Source organism: Mustela nigripes, chromosome 12 (genome assembly GCF_022355385.1).
Source record: "Mustela nigripes isolate SB6536 chromosome 12, MUSNIG.SB6536, whole genome shotgun sequence".
Lineage (NCBI taxonomy): Eukaryota > Metazoa > Chordata > Mammalia > Carnivora > Mustelidae > Mustela > Mustela nigripes.
The window spans coordinates 71,034,608-71,057,732 of NC_081568.1; the positions used below are offsets into that span (position 1 = coordinate 71,034,608).

Genomic DNA, 23,125 nt, shown 5'->3' on the forward strand with positions numbered 1-23,125 from the left:
ATGTGCCCTTAGTTCCAAGATCAGACTGTGGTCTAGAATGCCAAAAGCCACTTGAAGAGAATGTCTAGGTGATAGATGGAGCCCCCCCTTCTATGTCGCTGCTATCTGTGTACAGAGATGGGTGATTGGGCGGCTTCACTCCATCGGACAGTCAGAACTAACTCCCACTGCTGAGGGACCGGCCCTCTGCACCCCTCCCTGGGGTGGGTCACCAGTTTTGCAGAGAGGAGGAGGGGGCGCCCCACCATGAACCAGCCCAGCTGAGCGCGGCAGCCACTAGCTCGGGGTTCCTGGCAGAGCCCTCAGCCAGCTGTAGGCAGTGGCAAACACTGGCTCAGCCTGAGTTAAGCCAGCTGCATGAGAAGACCTGATTAAGAACACCCCCTTCCCCTGCCGCCCCAAACTTAATACAACCCACTTCGCAGGAAAGGGTTCTCCGAACCCATCCTTCAGTAGAGTGACCGAGTCTTGCCAGGAGTCATCCCACAGACCCTGTCCTTCCTGCCCAAGGACACTGGCAAAAAAAGCAAATGTAATTTCCAAGTCTCCACCTTTGCCAGCCCATCAGCCTCAGGTTTTAAAATTAAATCCAAAACGTTGCCAAAATGTGTGAGATATTACTTTCGAGGTTTTAGTGAGGTTTCTTTAATGTCCACTGATGTCTGGGTAATAAGTTGTATCTATATGTCTCATTTCAATGACCTATTTAACAGTCACTGAACCATGAATCCATTCCCAGAGCTGTGGGGATTCAACGTTGAGTTCCTATGACTTTGAAAAACCACTGATGCCACAGGCTCCGTGTGGCCACATGTCAGGCTTTTATGGCTGGGTTAACTCATTTTGTGGCTTCCTTAATGGCTGTGAGTTTACATTTTATTGCATATCTATTTTTTGGGGTTGGGCTATGATAAATGGTTTGGCTGCCTGGTTCAAAATAAGTCCAAGGCCATAGCAGAATCTAATTTTATAAAATGATGATTATAAAGATTTTCAAATAATAATCCAGGAATGAGGGAAATAGACCCCACATGGCTGAGAACAGCCAGAGGTGAGGCAATGACTTCCCTTCTTTTCCATAGGTAGCTCATGTTTATAATGACCTTCATTAGGGGACCCAGGGAGGCCTTCTCTCTTATCATGGGCAACCAGGACACTTGTGTTTCCTCCAGAGTAAAGCCAGTAGTTTGCTGTTTGGCCCTGCCTGATTCCCAGGAGCAGACCTCATGGAGCAGAGGCTTCTGTGGTGCTGGGAACCAGAGGAGCTGAGCAGCGCCGTGCTCTGCTTAGTGACGTTATCCTGGGACATCTAGGAATTGATACCTGGTGCAACCTCCAAGACCTTGACATCAAGCCTTGGCCCCTGGCTCTGAAAATGTGCTGACCTTTTCTTTCCTAGGATCTTCGGCTGAGGGGCCAGAGCCAAGAAAGCGTTGGTGGGAATGTCTCAGAGCTGTCCCCAGGACACCAGCTGCTGCTTTCCTGACCTGGAGACCTGTCTCCCTGGCTTCTCTTCTTCTCTGGGTCCTGTTCTATGGGATTAGATCATCCAGGGATCTCTGTCTGGGGAAGGTGGAGAGAATATTGTGGGAGGGGGTGTTAAGGACAGGAGGGAGGAACTTGTCCAGTGATGAGCAGGTCAGTGCTTAGCAACTGGCTCCCCAGAGGAAGAAAAGCTCCCCCCACTTTTGTAGCATTCGTGTGGTATAAATTTCTGTGGTGTAAATACTCCCACCATGGCTGGTTTAAAGCTCTCAATTGTTTAGCAGCAAAATTCCTGAAAAATCTAGTAATTGGCTCTCGTGAGCTGGGCCTAGGGAGCTGATGATGCTGCCACACATTCTAAAATTCAGAGATTTATTTCGAGGCATAAATGACTCTATCCACAAAGCGAATACCTCCCCCAGCCAGTGAAGCCTACCAGTCATTCACACCTCATTATGAACTAGTACACGTTGATATGAGTGCCAGGAGCGGGCGGCGGGGAAGATGACGGGGAACTGCGGCTCGTCACAGTGCATCCAGCAGAGCCCCGTAATTGGGGTTAGACTTTGAGCTGCGGCCATAGTGATGCTGGGAACTGGAAAGACACCCCCGTGTCAAGCTCGCGAACACGTCCCACAGGGGAGAGCCATACTCCTTTCTCTCCTCACAGCGTGGGACTACCTCCGCTGTCTACCACAAGAACCCCTCCTGCCAGCGAATCACCAGGCCTCCTTTCCACATCTGGTGAACGTTCGCAGTAACACCATGCCTGGGATGTCCACGTGGAGTGGGAATGATTTTCTGGAAAGTGAAAGTCCATGTAAAGTGTGGGGTTGGGGAGAGGATGCCAGGAGCTGTGGCTAGGAGTCCTCAGTGCACCCTGGCACTTTCACGTTTACTCCCCGAATCCCAGGGCCTGCTATTAGGAGCGGGGAGCTTGCCAGCAGCACCCAACGGTGCCCCATGCAGGATGCACTTACCACCAGCTTTAAGCAGGTGTTCTCTGACAAAATGGGGCTTCCTCTCTCAGGTTTGGTCTGGCAGCGACCTCCCCTCTCCTCACTGCTGAACTACATAAAGTCACTGCTGAAGCTCTCTGCTCCTGCCTGGCCAAGCCTCCAGAAGCCTCCTGCAGGATCTGCTCTCAGCACCGCCAGGTGGCAGTCTGGAAAAACCCCAAAAGCCCCTTCCTCCAGGCGCAGTCATAGACCCCTCCCCATCCAGCGTGGGAGGCAGTTCCCCTGCCCCCAGCCAGCCCCAAACACACCTATATCACAGTCCTAGGCTCCTCTGACAACATCCAGAAGACCCTTTCTCCAAAAAGAGCAGAAGCAAGCACTCCCTCTCCCCACCCATGCTCCTCCACCTTGTTTTTAAAGCTCAGGCTTGTTGCAAAACAAATTCAACTGCTTTCATGCGTAAAAAAAAAACGAGGGCTGGTGACAACCCAGGACAGGCTCCAGAGCTGGACCCCGCCCTGGTGACTTACGGAAGGCTGTGTAGAGCTCGCGGAGGGTCAGGGAGCCATCTCTGTTGTAGTCATCAAATTGGAGGAGGTCGCTGGGTGAGCACCCCAGGAAGTCGTCCGCCAGATCCTGCTCCTTCAGCACGTGCTGTGGGGGAGGAAAGGGATGAGGTCAGAGCAGGCAGTAAGGGCAGGGCTATGGGCCTGGCTGGGAGACGGCTCAGGCCAAGAGGACCTGTGGTGGCCCCGTGAGGGAGGGGTGAGTTCTCCTGTGGTAGCTCTGTGGGCCATGGGGAGGACCCCAAGCTCTCTGGTTTTCTCTGTCCTGACCTTCTCATTCTAGAGATGAAACTCAGAGAGGCAGGGACTTTCCCAAGGTCACACAGTGGTTGGTACAGAGTCAGGATAGGAATTCAGGTATATTTTCTCCCTATCTGGGCAGACAGACCCCAGATGCTCTCAGTTGGGCACAATCCTTGAAGACCCCGGTCTACCCCTTCATGCCACAGACGGGGAAACAGAGAAGAGAAGGGGCCTGATAAGATCAACTCAGCAAATAAACAGTTGGTGAGCTCAGTGTGGGAACCAAGGAAAAGTCACTGCTGCATCAGTGCATGCCTGCCCATGCCCCTCGCCAGCCCTTCTGGATCTCAGGGCAGCACCTCAGAACCGTAGTGCCCCTCCTGCCGGAAAAGGGCAGCTGCCTTTCTACTGACTGGGCCTGTGTTCCCTGCCTTTGCCTGCCCCATCTGCCACGGCCATAAATGTCTGCCCATGGGATTCTGGCATGGTGATATGGGTGCACCCTGGCGAACTTTTCTCGGGATCTGGTCTCCCCAGCATGCGCAGCCACATGCCAAAAGGTGGCCCTATGTGGAAATTCTAGGCGCCTTTGCTCAGTTGGAGCCAGAGGCTGGGTGTCAGGGGCTAAATTCTTACAAGAAAAATGCTCAAAATAAAACCTCAGAAGGAAGGAAATTATTTCATTTCATTTTGGCGGGGGAGGGGGACAGAGACATTTTCTATTTAGCAGTCTCAGTTTGGCCTGCTATGTTAAAGGCAATTTAATGTGATAACGTTAAAAAAAATGACCCCTCACCCAGCAAGTAAGTGTTCAATAAAAGGGAGATCAATCATAACGCCGGAAATCAATCTTGTGGAGATGGAAATTTCCCCTTGTCTATTTCTGCATTGGAAATTGATTAACTTTTCATAGGACCGACACGTTTTTCCTTGACGCCTTTGATTCAGTGTCACGGAAAGGCCCCTTTAGCTGGGCTCTGCTTGGCAGGCTTATGAAATGAACTTTAAATACATTAAATTTTAAAGAGGAAATCATAGCCCAATTACCATGCTTGTTAATGGCTTTAGGTGCTTCTGGGCACAACTTCGCCAGGTTAGAGCAACTTGCCCAGGAAAGATCTACCTCTTGGCCACCTGGGAGCCCCATGGAGCTTGGTGGCAAGAGCCCACAGGTGCTTCTGTCTCAGACAAGCCAAAGTCACCTGTTCTCGGTGCTCCCTGTATAGTCTCTAGTGCAGGGACCTGCCAGATGGTTCTTCTCTCGGGTAACTGTAACTGACAGGGCCTGAGCTTTTCCCAGAATGGCACGGGTCATGTGTGGGTGGCTGGCCCTGCTCCTTGGGGTCTTCGCCATAGCTGGGAGCCAAGTATGCTTGCAGATGGTGGCATGGTGGCCGCCAGGGCTGGAATGGTGTGTGCCTGGGAGGCTGTGGGCAGCAGCCTCCGGGGAGGCAGGCTCTCAATGGACTGGCACGTGTCGCCCACTTGTGGATGAGCAGACTCTGAGGGTCTGTGGTTCCCAATGCACATTTTGAAAGCAGGCTCTGGGCTAGCTGGAGTAGAGGGCTTTGAGAGTAGGGCCCTGCGTGGCCAGGCCTTCAGGTGACTGCTCTGTACTCAGGTCTTCTGGGTACTTTCTGGCATCACAGACTTTGGGAGGACAGGGTGGAGCCTTCTGGTGGGAGCCATTCTCCCCCAGGGAGACCCCTGTGCGGTGAGGAGAGCAGGTGCCCGTGTATCCGCGCCACCCCCGCCACCCTGGCCTCTCGTCCGAGCACCATCACGTTCTTGGCAATGAACACAACTCGGGCAAGTTGTGTGCTTTTTTGGAGCCTTTAGTTTTTTTTCTCACCTAAAATGATCTGCACAGTGAGGATAATGGCAGTGCCTCCTACAGCAGAGGACGGCTGAAAGGGTTGAGGGGGAAATACCAACAAAGACAATGATGGTGGCCTTGACCCCAGCATTCCCACCTCCTGAGTGTGCCACATCCCAGGCACCATGCAGAACACCTCAAGTGCCTTAGCTCCTTTAATTGGCCCACTGACCCTGGGACAGTCACAGGCAAGAAACGGAGGTGCACCGAGGTGAGGTGGTCTCCCAACACCCACTAGCTAGTCAACCCCGGAGGCAGGGCTTGAATGCAGGAAGTTGACCAGAAAGTCTGTGTTCTTAGTGATTACACTACACAGTAAGGGACTCTTCTGTTTCCTATGTCATAAGTAAAGGGCCTCGTTTATTGCCACGTACATAGAGGATGCTCGGTAAATGCTAGGGCACTCGACAGCCGTGTCCTTCCTTCCTACTGACCTGGCCACAGCTTTGCTCATGTCACTGTGCTCCAGGAAGGAGATCTTTAAAGTGGCATCAAAGGTGGGGACTCATCCATAGTATCTATCTTTTGGGTGGGTATCCCATGGGCTCTGAGGAAGAGATGCCCCCATCCCACCAGCCTACTTGGGGAAGCTGACCTCCCCCGCCTTGCATCTCCTGGCACCTGCCTGGGGGGTGGCTACAGGCCAGCAGAGTGGGAGCAGGAAGGCAGGCCTCCCTGGCCTCCCTGGCCTGCCTGTCTGCCGGCCTTCTAATAAGGTCCTCCCTGTAGCAGGAGGGGGCTGGTGCCCCAGTCTCCTCCTTTTTCACTTTCTGCAGCAGAAGGTCACTGCTGCAGTGTCACCTCTGAGCTGGAGACAGGGACACGAATGCTGTGCTTGGGGAGGGAAGCAGACTACCGGGTCTAATCCGAAGTCTACTCAAATGGAAGAGCGCTTGGTTGGGGGCGGGGCGGTTCTCAGGGCTTCCTGCCAGCAAGCAGGCTGGGTGTTGGGCTTTGGCCATCTGGACCCTACAGAATGGCCAGGTCCTCGAGGAGAGGACTCGGGGCTGCCCAGGCGATAGCCCTCAGCTCTAGCTTCCTTTCAACGTCCTGCTAAGGCAGGCAGAGGACTCAAGGAAGAGGAGACTTATTTCCTAATGAGAACATCAGAGACCAGCCCCTTGGAAGTATGTCTTTTGCCAGCAAGCCGAGAGGGCATCGAAGCTTGTTTGTCAATATTGGCTGAAGGTGGCTGCTGGGAGGAAGACACTGACATGGGTTTGTCTGTAAGATTCTCTCAGAGGCACTGAATATGAGCTCTTGGACTCCCAGGGGAAGGGTGGCCCTGGCAGGAGGGAGAGGCCTGCTTAGCATCCTTTAGAGAGACAGTTACAAGGGATTCTGCTCACACGGCTCTCCCTCGTTTTCCTTATCTGCACACCGAATGGAACAACTCTCCAGTTCAGTGTTCAGTGCATGCTGGACCCACCTGCGCCAGCTCAGAGCTGCTGAGGCGGCCGTCCCCATCGGCATCCAAGTCCGTGAACAGAGATTCCACCAGCAGGCGCTTCTGGGAGGTGGGGTCCTGTCTGCTGTCCCTGTCCGGGAGCGGCCGCCGGTGGGCCTGGAGCGCCAGAAGGACATTCTTCAGGCGGCCATAGTCGGCCACGGTGCACGGGTCATCTGGAAGAGATGAGGAGGTCACTGCCTTGAGGCTCCTCCGCTGGTGGGGAGAGAATGTTCTCCACCCCGCTGGTGGGGAGTTCTCAGGCATTTACTGTTGGCAGTGTGGGTGCACCTGAGGAGATGGGGCCTGTCGGTCTGCTTGATATTTGCTAAACACAGAACACATGCTTCACAGGACACACAGCTGGGAGCAGCCAGTCGGCTTGCCCCGCAGTATTTACTGAGCACCTACTATATGCCAGACCCAGGGCAGCCACCGGGTGCATCGGGGAGGCTGGTCTGGGGGAACGCACCCCAGAGCTGTGTGGCCCGCGGAGGCTTTAGGAAAGCCGGCCCCAGTTCCATTCTGTAATTGCTCGTCTTTGCCTTAATCCCACCTTAAAGGCTGCTTTGGAACACTTGGCCTCAGAGATGAGGGAATTTGAGTTAACAGGACTAATAAGCCCTGCTTAAGTTAATTAGGTACGTTCCCAGAGCTGGATTACTTTAAAACAAACATGTGTACACAATTCTATGACCAAAACACAAAAGGAAGCTTTAAGAAATGAAAACCGAGGGCTGCAGCCTGGGACTCTTCGTGTTCTCTCCAGGCGTGTTTGTCAGGAGGCCACAGAACCAGGCAGTGTTTTGGCAAATGCGGCCCATGATGCCCCTGTGACATGATGTAGTTGACCTTGTTGCTGATGGGCCAACTAGGGTGAACTCCATCCAGGGCTCAGCACATGGCTGAGGCCATGGGGCTGTCAGCAGGGCAAGGTGGTCCCTCTAGGGTCTTCTCCCTACCCTCCTGGGGGAGGGAGCCCTTTTGGCTCTTGGCTTCACTGAACCCCAGGGCATGGGCATGAGCTCCTTGCGCCCATCCCACTGAAGGCCCCTGGGCTGCTGGCTGGGGTGGGACTGGTGGGTCTGGGGCTCTTCCCCTTCGTTCTAAGACCATTGGAGGGCACCAGGTAATAGCTAAGTGTTGGGGTGTCAAGAGGAAGCAGTGCTGGAGAGCACTGGCCCGGGAGCCCACTGGATGTAAGTCTGGCTTTGCTGTAGCCTGAACGTGTACCTTGGACACGGTGCCTTGATGATTTCATCTGTGAGGTGGGGAGGACAGGGCCCTCCCCATAGGGCTCTTGTGGGGTTAAATAAGATACGCACAGAAGGGGCTCTGTGCTGGCTTGGCACCGCGTCAGGGTCTGTAAAATGATAGCTACTTTCTCTTTCCTGGTTACCAAAACTCCATTTGTTGAGGAGCAACAAACAAGGAAGCTACTTGGTAGGGAGCTACTTGGTAGGGAAAGGCTGGTGGGGGAGTCTGTCTGTCTGTCTGTCTCCCTTCCTCCCTCCCTCCCTAGACAAGCCTGGGAGGCCCAACCACTTTTTCTTGTGCTTGTGTTTCTAGATTTTCTTCTAATTTGGGGTCAATTGATTCTCGTCAGAAACAGATGTCTGTTACCATTTTCTCCTGCATGTTTATTTAGAAAAAAATCAATTGTTGTGTTCAATATAATCAAATTTATTTGCTCTCTGGGAGTCTCCATGCTGAGAAGAATGGCTCTCCCATAATCCTAACCTGGCTGAGATCCCTCTTTGGCCTGGAGGGATACCCATTCCTGGGAGCTCTCAGGGCCACCGATGCGCAAACCCATTTCTCATGTCCATAGAGGTGCACAGTGTTGAAGACACTGACCTTGTCCCACGATAAACCCACTCCTGCCCCGGGGTAGATGTGGTGGCCAGCTGGCTTTTTCTTCTTCCTTGGGGCCCGGATAAAAGTCAGTTTGGGGTAAGGGGAAGAAGAGTTTGTCCCAGAATTTCTCCCAGCCCCCAGCAGAAGCCAGGATGTGATACAGGAGCAGCATGGCTGGGGAGGGAGGTTCTGATGGGAGGGCCCGTGGGGACTGTGCAGAGCCGGGCTCCCTGAGGGAGGGGCAGGCTAGTAGGATGGGCAGATGCGTGTCCTTCCTCAGACCAGAATGGGGCACAGACCTTCTGCGAGCTGCCTGCAGCCCAGGCAGGGCTCCCATGCTGGCAGACCAGGGAAGGCACTGAAGTGGGTCCGTCGGGCGGGCTGCTACCACCTCTCCAGGCTCTGCTCTGCTCCGCAGCTTCCATCCCTACAGTTCCCTGTGAGTTCAGAGGCTCCTAGCTCCACGCCCCCATCCCACCCCCGGCACTGCCCAGCACACAGCTCCCAGTTGGGAAGGTATGCATATGTCTAGAGATCAACCTGGAGGAAGAGGGTGGGGAGGGGCCAGCTCTCTGGGCCCCTAGCCTTGCCCCCTGCCAAGGCCCACACCCGCTGTGCCTTTGCTTTCAGATCTGTGCCTGGTGTCGGTGGCACATTGGGACACAACCAACGGAGCTTCCCGTCCTGGACGTCAGAGGTGCCCCCATAGGGGCAGCTCAGGAGGCTTTGGTGGAGGCAGCCTCCCTTGGGGAGGGCTGTCCAGCATAAGCCCTGAAGGATGAAGGACAGGGCGGGAAGACCACGCAGCAGGGAGGACACCTGTGGAAGCAAGCCGCGTAGTGGCTGGAGAAAGCTGGCGTGGAGGGGGAATGAGACAAGGCTGGAGGGAATGGTGGGGTGAGGTGGGATGCCAGGTACTTCCTTTGTCCCTTTGTCCTTACTGAAGGCCCTCACCATGCCTGGAGTGCGTGGGGCCAGAGATGAACCAGGGGGCTCCTGGAAGGGAATCCTAAATCCTTCTTCGTCCCAGAAGCAGTTGCACGTTCCATTAATCTCAGCCTCAAATAATGAAGCCATTGGCCCGGGTTCCTTAGGTCCTCTAGTGTCCCTACGGCTCTGGGGAGCCACGAACACAGGAAGGAAGATACCCAATGGTGGCATTTCTGCACCCATGGAGTTGGCTATTTTAGTCGAAGTCCCAGCCCTCTCACTGGGACACCCTTTGATGCTTCTAGCTCCAGCAAGGACGGTCCTCTGGCAAGCTCTCCCCACTTGAGGCAGGCCTTGGTTTCCAGGGTGCAGAGCCACCTAGCAAGGCCTCTATGAGTGACAGCTTACCAAGTTCCAGTTTGTTTTTTCCTTCCCGTCCCCTGGTGTCACCATGGGGGCAGATGGGAGGGGCTCCTCGAGGGGGAACCATGGGCATTTGTGGATCTGCTAGGTCTGGCCTTCAGCTAAAGTCTGTCCGTGCTGCTGCCAGTTGGAAACAGTTGTCTTATAGAAAGAAATAGGTGTCCATCAAAGAATGTTTGCAAAGCACAGATGAATATAAAGAAAGAAGAGCCCTCCCAGTGCTTGGCATGGGCTGAAGCAGAGCCCTCTGCGCCAGGATGCTGAGCCCCTGGCTGGCCCTCATCTGCCTCACAGGGCCCGAGTCCTGGCCCAGGCAACCTCTGCTTTCTGATCTTCTTTCCCTCACTCATTGACAGGGGAGTGTCAATACCCCAGGGTTGGGTTCTTATCTTTAGCCGGCTCACCCCTTACCCCCACCCAGCAAGCCCACACAGGGGATGTGAAGAGGTGGGCATGTGGAAGGATAGACCAGCCACCAGAGCGTGCTCCTGCCCACGGCTCGGCGTTCACCCCCCCTCCATCTGGAATGCTCTTCACCCAAATCTCTACGTAGGGGTCTTACCCTTCACTCTCCTGGCTCCTGATGAGACATCACTGCTTCTAGCATCTCTGCCCCTGTTTGGGCTGGGCCTGGGTCCCATGGGGTGAGAGGGATCACCTGTCTCTGAAGTAGGGCAGAGTCCAGGCTTTATCTTTGGCCCTCTAGACCCTCGGCCCTTTGGAGGGAAGATCCCTGGAGGGGGCATGGCAGAGGCCTGGGGACCCCAACCCTCTCCCAAGGTCCCCGTGTGTGCTGACTGTGATGATGGTGAGAATGGCAAAGGCCAGTCCTTCCTGGCAGCCCTGCATGAGGGCCGGTTCCTGCTGCTTGTGCAGGTCAGCCTGGAGTAGAATTCAACTTCCCCACTAACCGATCCACAGCTCCTGGGACTTCCAGAGAGAACTCTGGAGAGCAGGATGCTTGCACGTAATGTTGTGGTCTGGGCCTCAGCCAGCTCAGCAGGGGCTGCTGAGCAGGGCTCCTGCTCAGCAGAGCTGGGATGTGGAGGGGACCTGTTGTATGCACGAGTGGGATGGACACAGTTTGCCCACAGACATTTCTCTCCATATGCTGGGAAAGTCACTTAAATGTTTCCTCTTAGTCTTGGTGGTTTCCAGGTAAAGAGAGGTTTGTGTCACCAATAAGGGTGGCCTTGGCTGGGTCAAAGCCTATCATGAGGCTTGGAGAGTTCCAGGGAGGTCTCTTCTAGACCCATAAGCTCATGGAGCTCTGACCACAGCCCATGCACACCTCTCTTGGGGCCTTCTTGCAGACTCTCTCCCCTCCTCTTCTTTCTGCTTTCTTCAGGGCCCAGCTCAGCCTCCTCTGTGGGGAAGCCTTGCTCCCCCCCTTGCACACACAGGACAGCCTCCCTGCCTCCGGCTCTCTACTCTCAGCCCAGTGTGGATGGCTTTTTGTGAGGCCTGTCCTTTTAGGTTGGGATCTGGACTCCTGCAGAGCAGCCCATGGGGCAAGGACCTAGACTGAGTAGTATGCTTGGAGATGGCCCTAAGCAATGCATGGAGGAAGAGGGAAATGAGATCGGAGAGGGGGAAAGCCAACAAAAGGGGTGGGATGACAGTGTGGGCGGCTAGAGCTTGGTGCCATGGAACCTTCAAGAGACTGTGTCCAACAGGCCTCTGAGCCGCTCCACTCAGGTGTGACGGTGCGGGGCACTCTTCTGCCAACATCCATTCCTTGCTGGCCAAGGATTGCTTCAGGCACACTACCCACCAGCCCATCCAGTGCTTCTGAACTCCCCACATGAGGACGGAGCACACTCCTGAGGCCTGCAGGGCCCTGGAGGATGAAGATGTAGGGATCTGAGGTTGGATGCTGTCCGTCAGGGTCATGGGCAGCTGTCTCCCAAAGCCACACACAAACTCAGGGGTTGGCTGAGGGAATCTGGATGGGGTGTTAGCGTCTGTCATATCCCCCTCACGGCCCTGCAGGTTCCAGGCAGGCGGGACTAGACCGAACAGTCACACGTGCAGCACTAAGCTCTGTGAAATGCTTGTTGAATGAGTTAATCAGGGAATATGGGTGACAACTGAGTCTTAATGGCTTCAGGACAGACTGTCTCGTAAGGAAGCCGGGACGACGGGACCACCCTGTAACAACCTTGCATGTGACTTCATCATAGGCTGCTGATGCCAACCCCATCAACGATGGTCATCACGAGGCTGGACAGAGCACTGGACGGGAAGTCAGGAGACCATCTGGTTCTGCCTCGGCTAGCTATGAGACCCAAGGAAAGGTGTTCATTCCCCACCCTTCCCATGTCCACTTGCTCCCACAGAATGGGGGCAGTAATAATCTCTCACTATCATCCACGGTCAGGACATGAAAGGAAACGTAAAAGGACTCTGTAAAGCCCATGTAGTCAGCCAGGCCTGAGGGGTTCTTGAGGCAGGCCTGATGTCACAGAGGGAGCTGGGGCAAGGCTTGTTTGTCACTAACCCCCTCATCAACGTCCAAGGCCTGGCACAGGTGGCCACTGACAGAAGATTTCCTCTCCCCTTTCCTACCACCCACAGACACTCCTGCTCTGGGGCCCCTTGGGGAGGGAAGCTTATGTCCCGGTCAGCCTGACAGAGATGAGCAGCCCGAGGCCAGCCACTTTCCTGCCAGCCCAGGGGCCCTCTTTGTGTTGTGGCCACTGGGGCGGCCCTGAGCCCTGGCCCCAGGCTTCCTGCCAGTTCAGGTGTGGGGGGCTCCTCCTGCTCCCGGACCAGGCCTGCTTTGGCTGATAAAATATTGATCAGCTTGCTGAGGAGCCCAGAGTGTGATCCTATTTTCATGTCAGAACTTGGTAATGAACTACATTTATCAAGCCCATTCTCCATGAGAAAGGTCAGCCACAGATCTAGCTAAGTTGTTATGACACCTCATTAATCTAGTTCCTTCAATAATTGTCCCTCTGTGAAGATTCTAATGTTCCAGCCACACTCCCTCCCCACCGAGGGAGATTATTATAGCTGGAGCACGGGCACATCCGCATTTAATTTTTTGAGCAAAGAGAGATAGGAAGCAGGTAGCAGCCTCTGGAATTAAATGTCCATCAAAGGAACACTTTTCTAGTGCAGAACAAAGGGAAGCAAGGGAGACATTGTGAATATTCCATTAGCCACCCATGCCCCTTCTGGCCGGGGCCTCAAAGGGACCATCGTCACTCTGAGGCAGGTGAATCTTCCCGTTCCAGGTGTGGGTAGTGCTGGGGGCTCCAAAGACTCAAGGGAAGCAGGTCTGCGAGATGTGGGCTGGAGGCGGGGGGAGATACCACCCAGGCAGCGGGGAGCTCAGATCCTAACAAACAGTGAGGGACAGGCCATGTGGCCAAGGCCCCCAAGGGAAGCCCGTCCTAGACATAGGAGGCACCTGCAGGCAGGTGAGGGTGTGGGCTGGAGACACCTGGCACCAGGGAGGAGGGGAGAGTGGTGAGGGCGATGTAGGGGCCAGCCTTGGCTGCCTCTCTTCTTCCCTCACCCCCCACCATTCCTTCACCAAGTCCTTTGGCCTCTTTCCCCAACATGCCGCCCTGTGTGAAGAGCTCCCCTGTGTGCTGCCCCCATTTCTCTATTGATACACTCTGTCCAGCCTCACTCTCCGTTCCTATCCATTCACGGTTGACTGTTAGGCTGCCCAGCGGAAGTGGAAGCCCCTCAAGGCCAGGGTCTTGCCCTAATGCAGTGCGTGCCCAGCACCTGGCCCCAGCACCTGCATGCAGAAGGCGCTCACGGAATGCCTGTTGCGTGGATGACCATGGAACCCTGGGTGGATGGGCACAGCCGGTGGGGTTAGAAAACGGTGGCAGCCCTGCCCAGAGGAGAGGACAATCTTAGCCCCCTTAGCCAGAGTGACTGAGGCCTGGAACTCTAGGGGGTGGAGGGGCTGGGAGCCTGTGTCATCTGTCCCCCTAGCGCCTGTGGGAGGGGGTGAGGGGCAGCTCCAGCAGTGGTACATGAAGCCATGCTCATTGGCGTCCAATATCCAAACTGCCCTGCCCTAGCCAGGGGGTGTGGACCCTCTCTCATCCACTGGCATGCCCCCACACCTGCCAGCCCGCAGTGGTGGCCCCACAGACTGAAGTCTGGCATGACCAGCCTGGCAGTGGGGAGCCACAGGGGACAGGTGCCCTGCCGGACATGAGGGTGCACAGAGGTGGCCCCTCCGAGTCACCTCGGGGTAGGGGGACACACCCAGCTCCCTCTGGAGCCGGAGCGGGGGCTAATGTAAGTTTCTGCATCCTTATCCTGCCTTTGCTGGTCAGGATGGGCCTGGACAGTGCTGAGAAGAAGCCCAGTGGGTAGGTGGGGGGAACCCCTGCCTGGAATAGCAGCTCAGACAGGGAGGTTTGTGGGAGAATTTTGCCACGGCACCGCTTGGGATGCCATCCAATGCCATCCTAGGGTTCTGGTCAGTAAGCAAGCACAGAGCTGACACTGGGGCCCTGCTGTGCTTTCTTCTCAGGTGGCTTGTTGGAGGGGTCTCCGTGGGGGGATCCAAGGCCACTGTGAAGACCACACCCCTTGATGGCTATCCCTCACTGGGGCAGCCCTGCACTTCAGGAGTCCCCTGTAAAGCCCAACTTTATTGGACAGGGGAGCTCAGGACAGATGACTTGACATGAAGGAACTACTTTGCCACTAAACCAGCAATCCTTTCAGGGATGGGTGTGGGCTAAGGGACAGGGAGATGGGAAGGAAGGGAGTGCTGGGGAGAGGGCCATGGACTGCTCAGGGACACCAGCGTGTGGGCTGTGGCCTCTGCCTGCCTGAACCACACCCAGGCCTTTCCTTCACCAACTGCACGGTGGTCAGTCATACCCTCGAGCCACCTTCACTGGATGCTAGCCCCTCCTGGACCTGGCAGGGTGGCCTGGCCCCTAGGCCTGGATCCTGAGACCCTCATGTGGGAACCCCAAGGGAGAGGCTGGACGTGCCTGTAACTTTGGCTGCTGTTGTATCTGCTCATGGGCAGAGTGTCCCCTGACCCCACCCATTGGCAGCCCTACTTCCCACACTGTCCCCAGCCTGCCTGCTAAGTAATGTCACTGACAACCAACAAAGCTGCAACCACCAAAGCAAAAACTTGACTTTGTCATCTGGCAGCAACATCACGGCGGAGCGTGGCTGTGGTACATGTGTCTCGGTGACGATGTGTCTTTTTGAGATCTATTTTGAAATCACTAAGCTGTGCAAAGAGCAAGAAGCATTTTACTCCCAGATCTAATTTATGAGCCGCCATAACTTTACTGGAGTTTAGCTTAAGAGGAACAGATGTTTAAGTCGATGTAAATTCATGAACATTAACTATCTTTCTGCTGCCATTTCTGAGAAAATTCAATTAACAATAAATGCCAAAACCAATGGGTTTATTTTGAAGACAGTCTTTTGCTAAAACGATGTAGTATTGCTTTTGGTGCTGACCAAGCCACAGAATTCTGAAAATTCTAGGAGAGAGTGAAACGTCCCTGACGCAGTCTCTTCATAAGCCCAACAAGAACAGGTGCGCCCTCAGTCACACCACCTGGTGACCACATGCTGGCTAGATCCTGGGACCTGTAACTGCTACGCCAATGGGCCACTCTCAGCCACGTTCAAGCACCCTGGGAAGGTCCTCCCACTGTGACCTAAGCTACAGCTACTGGCTACTCCCCTACCCTCCAGAAGCAGGTCCACAGGTTTTGCTCCCAGGCGCCCCCTTCTGGAAAGGCCCTTTCTCTAAAGCTGACCTTTCCGCCAAAGCTCACCTCTAAGGAAGCTGTGTTTGTTGGCTCCACATCCCACCCCACTCTCATCTTGACCTTGTCCCCAGCCTGTCTCTTCCTTAGATCGCATTCCAGTGCTTCTGTGTCTGCCGAGTGGAGGTCTTCACTCTCTCTGAGAACCAGGCCACGGCCCCCTGTGGTGGACATGGGCACTGGTCAGGAGGCACTGGTAAGCTGCTGCCTGCCCACGGTTCAGAGGTGCTCCACTGGCCTCCTGTCCCTGCTGTCCCGCCAAGCTCCACCCGGGGCCCCTCCTCACCCATGAGTCCCAATGTCAGAACAAGCAATAGGCTCCCCACACTCATTAGGAGCCCCTCACCCTTTCAGGTCCCAAGGGCTGGCTACCTCATCTGCCAGTGTCCTCTGTTCTTTCCCCTGGGTCCCCAGGAGTCTTCCCAGCTGCCTCAGAGTCCACTGCAAAGGGCCCACTTTGGGTCCACAGATAGAGGAAGACCAAGACTCTACATGGCCTTCGGCCCTACCCGGGCCCAACCTACCCAGTATGCAGACCACGTGGCTCCTTCCATGGTTGCCGTGGCCATGCAGACTGGGCCAGCGCATGGGGAGGCTTGCGGCTCCACGCAGGCCTGGCCAGGCGGACGCAGCCTCATCTCAATGTTCGCCCTGGTATCAGGTAATTGAAATTAACAAAACCCCCCAGACCTCTGTGAGATGAATAGTACATCTGCTCATGAGTGCTCAGTTGGTGTCGCCGTGCAATCTGCCACCTGACATTTACAATCCTCCTCCTACTCCTATTAGAAGAAGCAAAATTGGTGGGATTCCTGGGAGAGGGATCCACAGATACTTTTTATGGTTGACTGGCGCATCTATCGGGTGGCCCCAGAGTGAAAGAGTAATGTTTGAAAACTTGAATAAATGTGAAAGCCCTTCTGGCATGAAGAGCCTGAGTTTGTACTCTTGTGTTAGCGGGAAACCCATAGGCAACTAGGGACTTAGCAAGTCCCGGACTCGTTTTGGAAGGAGGACACGGACTCCTTGCAGACTCTGGCTCTCCCACAGTCCTGTCCCAAGCTCGGTGCCTGTGTCCTCGCGCCCCACCTGTCACATGCACCAAGAGGAGGAGCGGGAGTGCAGGATGAGGGGACAGCTACCAGCAACCAGGTGGAGAGCAGCAGCCCACAGCGGAGGAGAGCGTAGGCACCCACCCCTGCCCTCCACCATTCCATTCATTTTGTTCCTGAGACTCCATCCCCCCAAACATCTAACCCAAGGGTCCTGCTATTGAGATGGTGAAACTGTAGCATTCGGGAGTTAGTGGTGTCCAGGAATGTCACTGCTCTGAGCCCTGAGCTGCTGTGGTCTTTGAGCAGTGAGGGAGCTGAGGGGGACCTCAGCCCAAGATGTGGCAGGGCCTGTGGCGGTCTCCAGCTCACCGACTGGCCAGGACTGGGCTGCAGGCCGTAGAGTTAGCACTTTGCTCTCCTGTGGCCTCAGGCCCCATGTGGGGAGCTCACTAAGACAACTCTGGAGGGCCAGTGCTCTCCCTAGGAGGCGTGTCCGCAGGAGATCCTCCCTGGGAGGACCTCGGTTCTCACAAAAACTGGGGAGCCTTGGTGGCCCTTAATGAGGGGGCCAGGGACCCTGGGAGCCTGCCATTGTAGCGTCTCATGCATGTTTTTGAATGTCCCAGTGGACACTCACTGAAGTGAGGCCCCATAACTGCTCTCTGAGCTGGCAGTCTAACACGACGTTAGCGACAGAGTATTTTGCCCCCGGGGGTCTGGCGAGGATTTTCCAAAGAGATACCATGCTGTGTATTGTAAATTTTGTTTACAACCTTATCAAGAGTGGTTCCCCATTTTGGAGCCTTGCACCATCAAAAGCAACATCACGCAAGGACTCCAAACGTCAACATGACATGCCAGTCCCAGGCTCCCTCTGCAGAGGCTGTGCTCACAGAATCCCATAGCAAGTGCTGACATCTGATGACTTGGGAACCTGGTGTCTAGACATGTAGATACCGAAAAGCATATCTTATTCCTACCACCTTTCTTTCTTTTTTTAAAAGAGGTTGAGAGAGAGAGCATGTGTGAGCATGGGAGGGGGAGGCAGAGGGAGAGGGAGAGAGAACCTTAAGTAGGCTCCCCTTGTGCCAGACAAGGGGCTCAACCTCCTGACCCTGAGATCATGACCTGCGCCAAAATCAAGAGTCAAAAAGTTACCGGACTGAGCCACCCAGGTGCCCCTTACTGCTTTTCTTATATTTCTCCTTTATATCCCAGTTTGAATAAGACACATACTCATTTCAAGATGATACAAGGGCTCTGTAAAATATTTGCAATGAAAAGGTGGCTTTGGGTCTGAAAGGGTTAAAGAAAAGGGATCTATGTGAATAGCTAGAATCTGTGGTCTTCTTTTTAACCAGTTTTTTTTTTCCCCATCATGATTAAATATATATAATGTAAAATGTATATCTTTACCATTTTTAAGTATTCTGTTCAGTGGCATTAAATACATTCACAATTTTGTGTGACTACCAACCTCATCCATCTCCATAATCCTTTCCATCTTGTAAAACTGAAACTCTGTACCCACGAGAAAAGAGACCCCATTCCCGCCTTCCCCAGCTGCTGGCCATCCCCATTCTACTTCCTGTCTCTGTGAGTTTGACGACTGAGGTTATCTCATGCCAGTGGAATCATGCAGTAGATGTCTTTTTGTCAGTGGCTTATTTCACTTAGCATGGAATCTTCAAGGCTCATCCATGTGGTTGCATGTCAGAATTCCCTTCTTCTGTAAGCCTGAATAATATCCAGTCTAAGCATAGACCACACTTTGCTTATCCATTCATCAGTCGATAGACACGGAGTTGCTCTCAGGTTTTAGCTATGATGAGTAGCAGTGCTGTAAACATGCCTCTATTAAATATCTCTTCAAGACCCTGCTTTCAGTTCTTTGGGGTATATATCTAGAAGTAGAAGTGCTGGGTCATATGGCAATTCTTTTTTTTTTTTTTTTAAGGGTTTTATTTATTTCAGAGAGAGAGAGAGAATGAGTGGGATGATGGACAGAGGGAGAGGGAGAAGCAGGCTCTCTGCTGAGCAGGGAGCCTGATTCAGGACTCAATCCCAGGACCCTAAGATCATGACCTGAGATGAAGGCTGATGCTTAACCAACTGAGCCACCCAGGCGCCCTTATTTTTAAATTTTTTTAAAGATTTATTTATTTGAGAGCAAGAGAGCATGTATGCATGAGTGGGGGAGGGGCAGAGGGGGAGGGAGAGAAACTCCAGCAGACTCCCTGCTGAGTGCAGAGCCCCACACAGCACTCCATCTCACGACCCATGAGATCATGACCTGAGCAGAAATCACGAGTTGGATGCTTAATCGATTGAGTCTGGTGCCTCAGTCTTAATTTTTTTTTTTTTTTGAGGAACCACCATACTGTTTGCCAATGTGGCTGAGCCATCTTCTATTTTAACCAATAGTACACAAAGATTTCAAATTTTCCACAGCCTTGTCAACGTGTATTTTCTGGTTTTTTTTTTTTTTTTTTTTTTTTTTTTTGGATAAGGGCTCTCCCAGTGGGGGGTAAGGTGGCGGTCTTACCACTTTTGACACTCCTTAGTCCTGAGATTGTTATGAAAGGGGGAAGAGCGTGGCCCTGTGGGTGCACCATGTGCATGTGCATACCTGTGTATAGCCCCAGCCCGTGGAGGCCAAGCGCAGGGATGTAGAGAGCACAGAGCCACACCCCTGGGCCATGGAGCCTGCCTGGCAGTGGACAGCAGCCACATCTTGGCACACACCCCACTGAGGACAGAAGCCTCCCGTAGGCACCGGGGGGCAAGGGCCAGGACCCACTTCCCTCTTGCCTCCCTACAGAAAGATCCCCTTTCTGCAGATCTGGGCTGTCTTCTGAATCTCTTCTTCTAGGACGGCTCTGGGGAGGGCATGAGCACTCTGGGCCAGCAGGAGAGGAGGCTGGGGCCGGGGAGGATTCGGAGCCCCTATCTTGTATGCCTGGCATGGCCTGTGGTGTTTTTCTCACCATGGTATTGTCTCAGAGGTGTTTGCTCAGACACAGCAATCTTCAGCTTCCGAGCCGAGCCAAAGAGCCACTTGGTTTTAGAGGCAACAAGTACAGATGCTCCCCCACTCCGAATGAGGGGTGTGTGGACTGCAAATCAGTGCCCCCTGAGCAACGGTCTCCAGGAGAGAATTGCTCATATGTTAACACACGCCACATTCCTACCTGCAGAAGCTTTGCTGGGCTCATGGGGACACTGACTTGAAAAGGAAAGGTATTACAGGGAAACGGCCAGCGAACAGTCTCAGAACACAGGGTGTGCTCTAAGCCGGGGATTCATGCCTTGACATGGGCTTGGTGGGAAATGGCATCGCAGAGAAGAATGACCTGAACAGATTTTGAGACTTGAAATGACTCGGAGAAGTTTTGGAGGTTTGATGATTTATCTGAACCCCTCCGACTTGTATGACTAACAGTAAATCCCAGGTCAACATGAAACAAAACAAAACTCCACAACAGCTCTGAAGGAAAGCCGTGGTCTTTGGGGGAGAGGCTGGGAAGATTTCCAGCGCTTGAGCTGTGGGGAGGTGAGTGAAAGGTTCCCCGTGTCTGCACCGCTCTTCTGGGGATTAGCCACACTGCAAATGCGGCACAACTGGGGCACTCCCTGTGGAGGGAACAGCGGGGACTCATCTCTGTGGAAGCCGGCCCGGTGGGCTGTGTCTGAGCTGATGAGCAGGCTGCGGCGGCCGTGGTTCCGTGTCCGAAACCCAAAGCTTGGCCATGCGAGGAGCCAGGGTCCGCCTGGGAAGGGTGGGCAGGGGTTCTGAGCGGGGTGAGCAGGGTGTGGCTCCTCCGAAGGCCCCTCCTCCTGCAGCAAATGGTATTCCTGCCACAGCTCAGCCCCCAGCTGGCTGCTCCGTTCCCTCCCCTGCAGCCAGGGCAGCAGCGGATGGGATGCCGGATGCCGGATGCCGGGGAGGGGCTCTCCTCAGATGCACGTGTGGGGAGACGCTTGGCCTTCTGTGTCCTTGTTCTTAACTTCTCAGATGCCTTGGTATTGCCTTGTGTGGCACTAAAATGGATTCAGGAGCTTGTAGAGGGCTCAGGACCCACTGGAGTTGGGAGTGACAGTGACCCTACAGGTCTCTCCCAAGGAGAACATGTACCACTCAGAGCACCCCCAGGGGCGGACGGGGGGCGGCCAGTGGTCCTCAGCTTGAGGCTCTAAGCCCTGAGACCCGAGCCGGGCTGCCACCTGCCTGGCATTTTGTGTGGATGCTCTTTGGGGCCTTTGCTGTTCCCGCTCCCATTCCCGTCCCTCCATGCTAGCCCTCCACACGTGCAAGGAGACCCCCCAAGCCATAATCACAGAGAGAACAGGCTGCTCTGTAGCAGGAGGAGAGGGAGAAACAGTGCCCCGATGTGAGGGGCTCTTCCTGCCAGCCATCTAGGCTCAGGAGCCCTGGGTTTGGGCTGACCCTCTCACCCTGTGCCTGGAAAAACAGGACTCCACAAAGATGGGGATTTCTAGGGACTCCAAATGAGAGGAGTGGCCGGCAACCACTTTCCATGGCCAGTGTCCCTTCAGAGGGCCAGAGCCGCATTCAGTGAGGGCATTTCCATGTGCCCCAGAGGGGTCAGATGGAGGGTGCCATCTGAGCATGATAGGAAAGAAAATCTAGAAAGATCCTCATTGTAGGGTGCTCTTCAGGGCCCTCAGACACAGAGCCATCAGAGAACAGCTGTTCCTGGGGAGGGCGAAGCATCTGGACCCCAGCCTGAGCTCAAGGGGCCATCAGTGCCCCCTTGCTGGCCTCTGGGGCAAAAGGGAGCCTGAGGGCCAACAGAGCTCTATTTTCTATGCCACTAATAATTTTTACCACTCCCATTCGAAAGTTTCTTCTCCTTTCAGCATAGAGTCTAGAATGGTCCAAGTTCCAAGCTGACATGGCAACCATACTCTTCAACTCTTAGGGAGTTGCTTTCCATTCCAAGGGCTGTGCTCGCATGACAGTCAGCCCGTGTCTTCCACGTGGATGGGGTCATTTTCTTCCGTACTCCCTGGAGCTTTTCTGATCCCTCTGGCCTCCTCTCTCTTCCGTGGTGTTACCCCCGCCCCCGCTTCCTGGGGCCTCCTCCAAGTGACACTGTTGGCTTTAGCCACTTCTCTGATTTGTCACGTCCTCTCCTCTTCCAACAGGCAACCTGAGTGGCAGTTACATTTATGTGGGGATGTGAATGGGGCAGGAGGGTGGTGCTTCTTGGTACCCTAGCTGGCTGCAAGATACGTTCTCTCCGAAAATTCGTTAACTATACACTTAGGATTTATTCATTTTCTCTGTGTGTTATACTTGAATAAATGCTTATTCATTTATTTAGAGCCTGAGCGAGGAGGGGGAGAGGGAGAGAATCTCAAGCAGACTCTGTGCTCAGAGTAGAATCTGATGTGGGGCTCGATCTCATGGCCTTGAGATCATGACTTGAGCAGAAGTGAAGAGTCAGATGCTTAACCCACTGAGCTACTCAGGCACCCCAATAACATGCTTATGTACCAGAGGCAATTTGGAATCCTCAACAGCTAAAAGCTATCTGTTGCTTTGGGTAGGAGCTTTGTCCTTGGCGAGGCCCAGGCTAGCATCCACGGAGGAGGGAGTGGCATGGCTGGGAGTGGTTCACAGGAGAGGGTCACTGACCTGGAGCAGCAGTCGCTTCTCTGGTCTCTCTGGTCAATAAATTATCCTGGACTGGGCATCCCTTTGGCTGCGCCCCATGTTGTCCATCTTCCCTGGAACTGTTGCTTCTTAGCTCAGGCCTGGGTCTTTGGGGAGGAGGATGGGTGTAGGGTGGGCTTTGCTGAGCGTCCTTAGGGGAAGGAATGGAAGAAGCTGAGGGTCAGGAGGTCCCCACTGCTCTGGGGCATCCTCCATGGCCCCATGCTGAGCTCCCAAGATGTATCTGGTGCACGCTTATCCCACAGCTAAGGTACCTTGGCAGGCTCTGTGGGTGTGGCTCAGAAAGGCCCTCCCATAGAACACTACCCCATGTCACAGGCCTGGCTGGGTGTTGGTGGCCCTTGGAGAGGAGGTATTGGTGTGGAGGCGGCTGCCCAGGTGCTCTGTTCTTGGTGCGGGTTTGCCATGGGCCCAGGCACAGAGGAGTCCTCCTTGGAGCCCTAAGGGATCAGGGCCAGTTAGTAAGGCCCAAGGAGCCTCTCATAGACCATGCCATGGCCTGTTCTGCCCCAGTCTGCCCATCCTGGGCTCCCAAGGTTGTGAGCACTGAAATGAGGGTTCAGTCCCAGGTGCAACTCAACCTCCACAGCCCTGGCTGTTTGGCTTATGTGATGCAGAAATGGGCATCGGTGGTCACCTGCTCAGAGGAGACAGGATGGACCCTTGTGCAGCCACACTTCTCAGTCCTGTGATGTCTGGCCAGTCAAGTTGGTTGGCAGGGTTGGGCCTGCGGGCCTTGCAGCCAGTCCCCTCCTTCTGAAGCACTCTCCTGGGCAGTATCCTCACTACCCTTCTGGGCA

At 54.3% G+C, this 23,125-nt stretch overlaps 1 protein-coding gene across 1 annotated transcript in view; it reads right to left on the reverse strand.

Moving 5' to 3' along the window:
- FSTL4 (follistatin like 4) overlaps positions 1-23,125 on the reverse strand; it is a 401,404-nt gene that overhangs the window by 125,136 nt on the left and 253,143 nt on the right. The window contains exons 5-6 of the mRNA XM_059417566.1: positions 6,559-6,752; positions 2,975-3,098 (exon numbers count right to left, since the gene is read on the reverse strand). Of these exons, the coding sequence (XP_059273549.1) occupies positions 2,975-3,098; positions 6,559-6,752 (318 nt within the window). The remainder of the gene's footprint in view (positions 1-2,974; positions 3,099-6,558; positions 6,753-23,125) is intronic.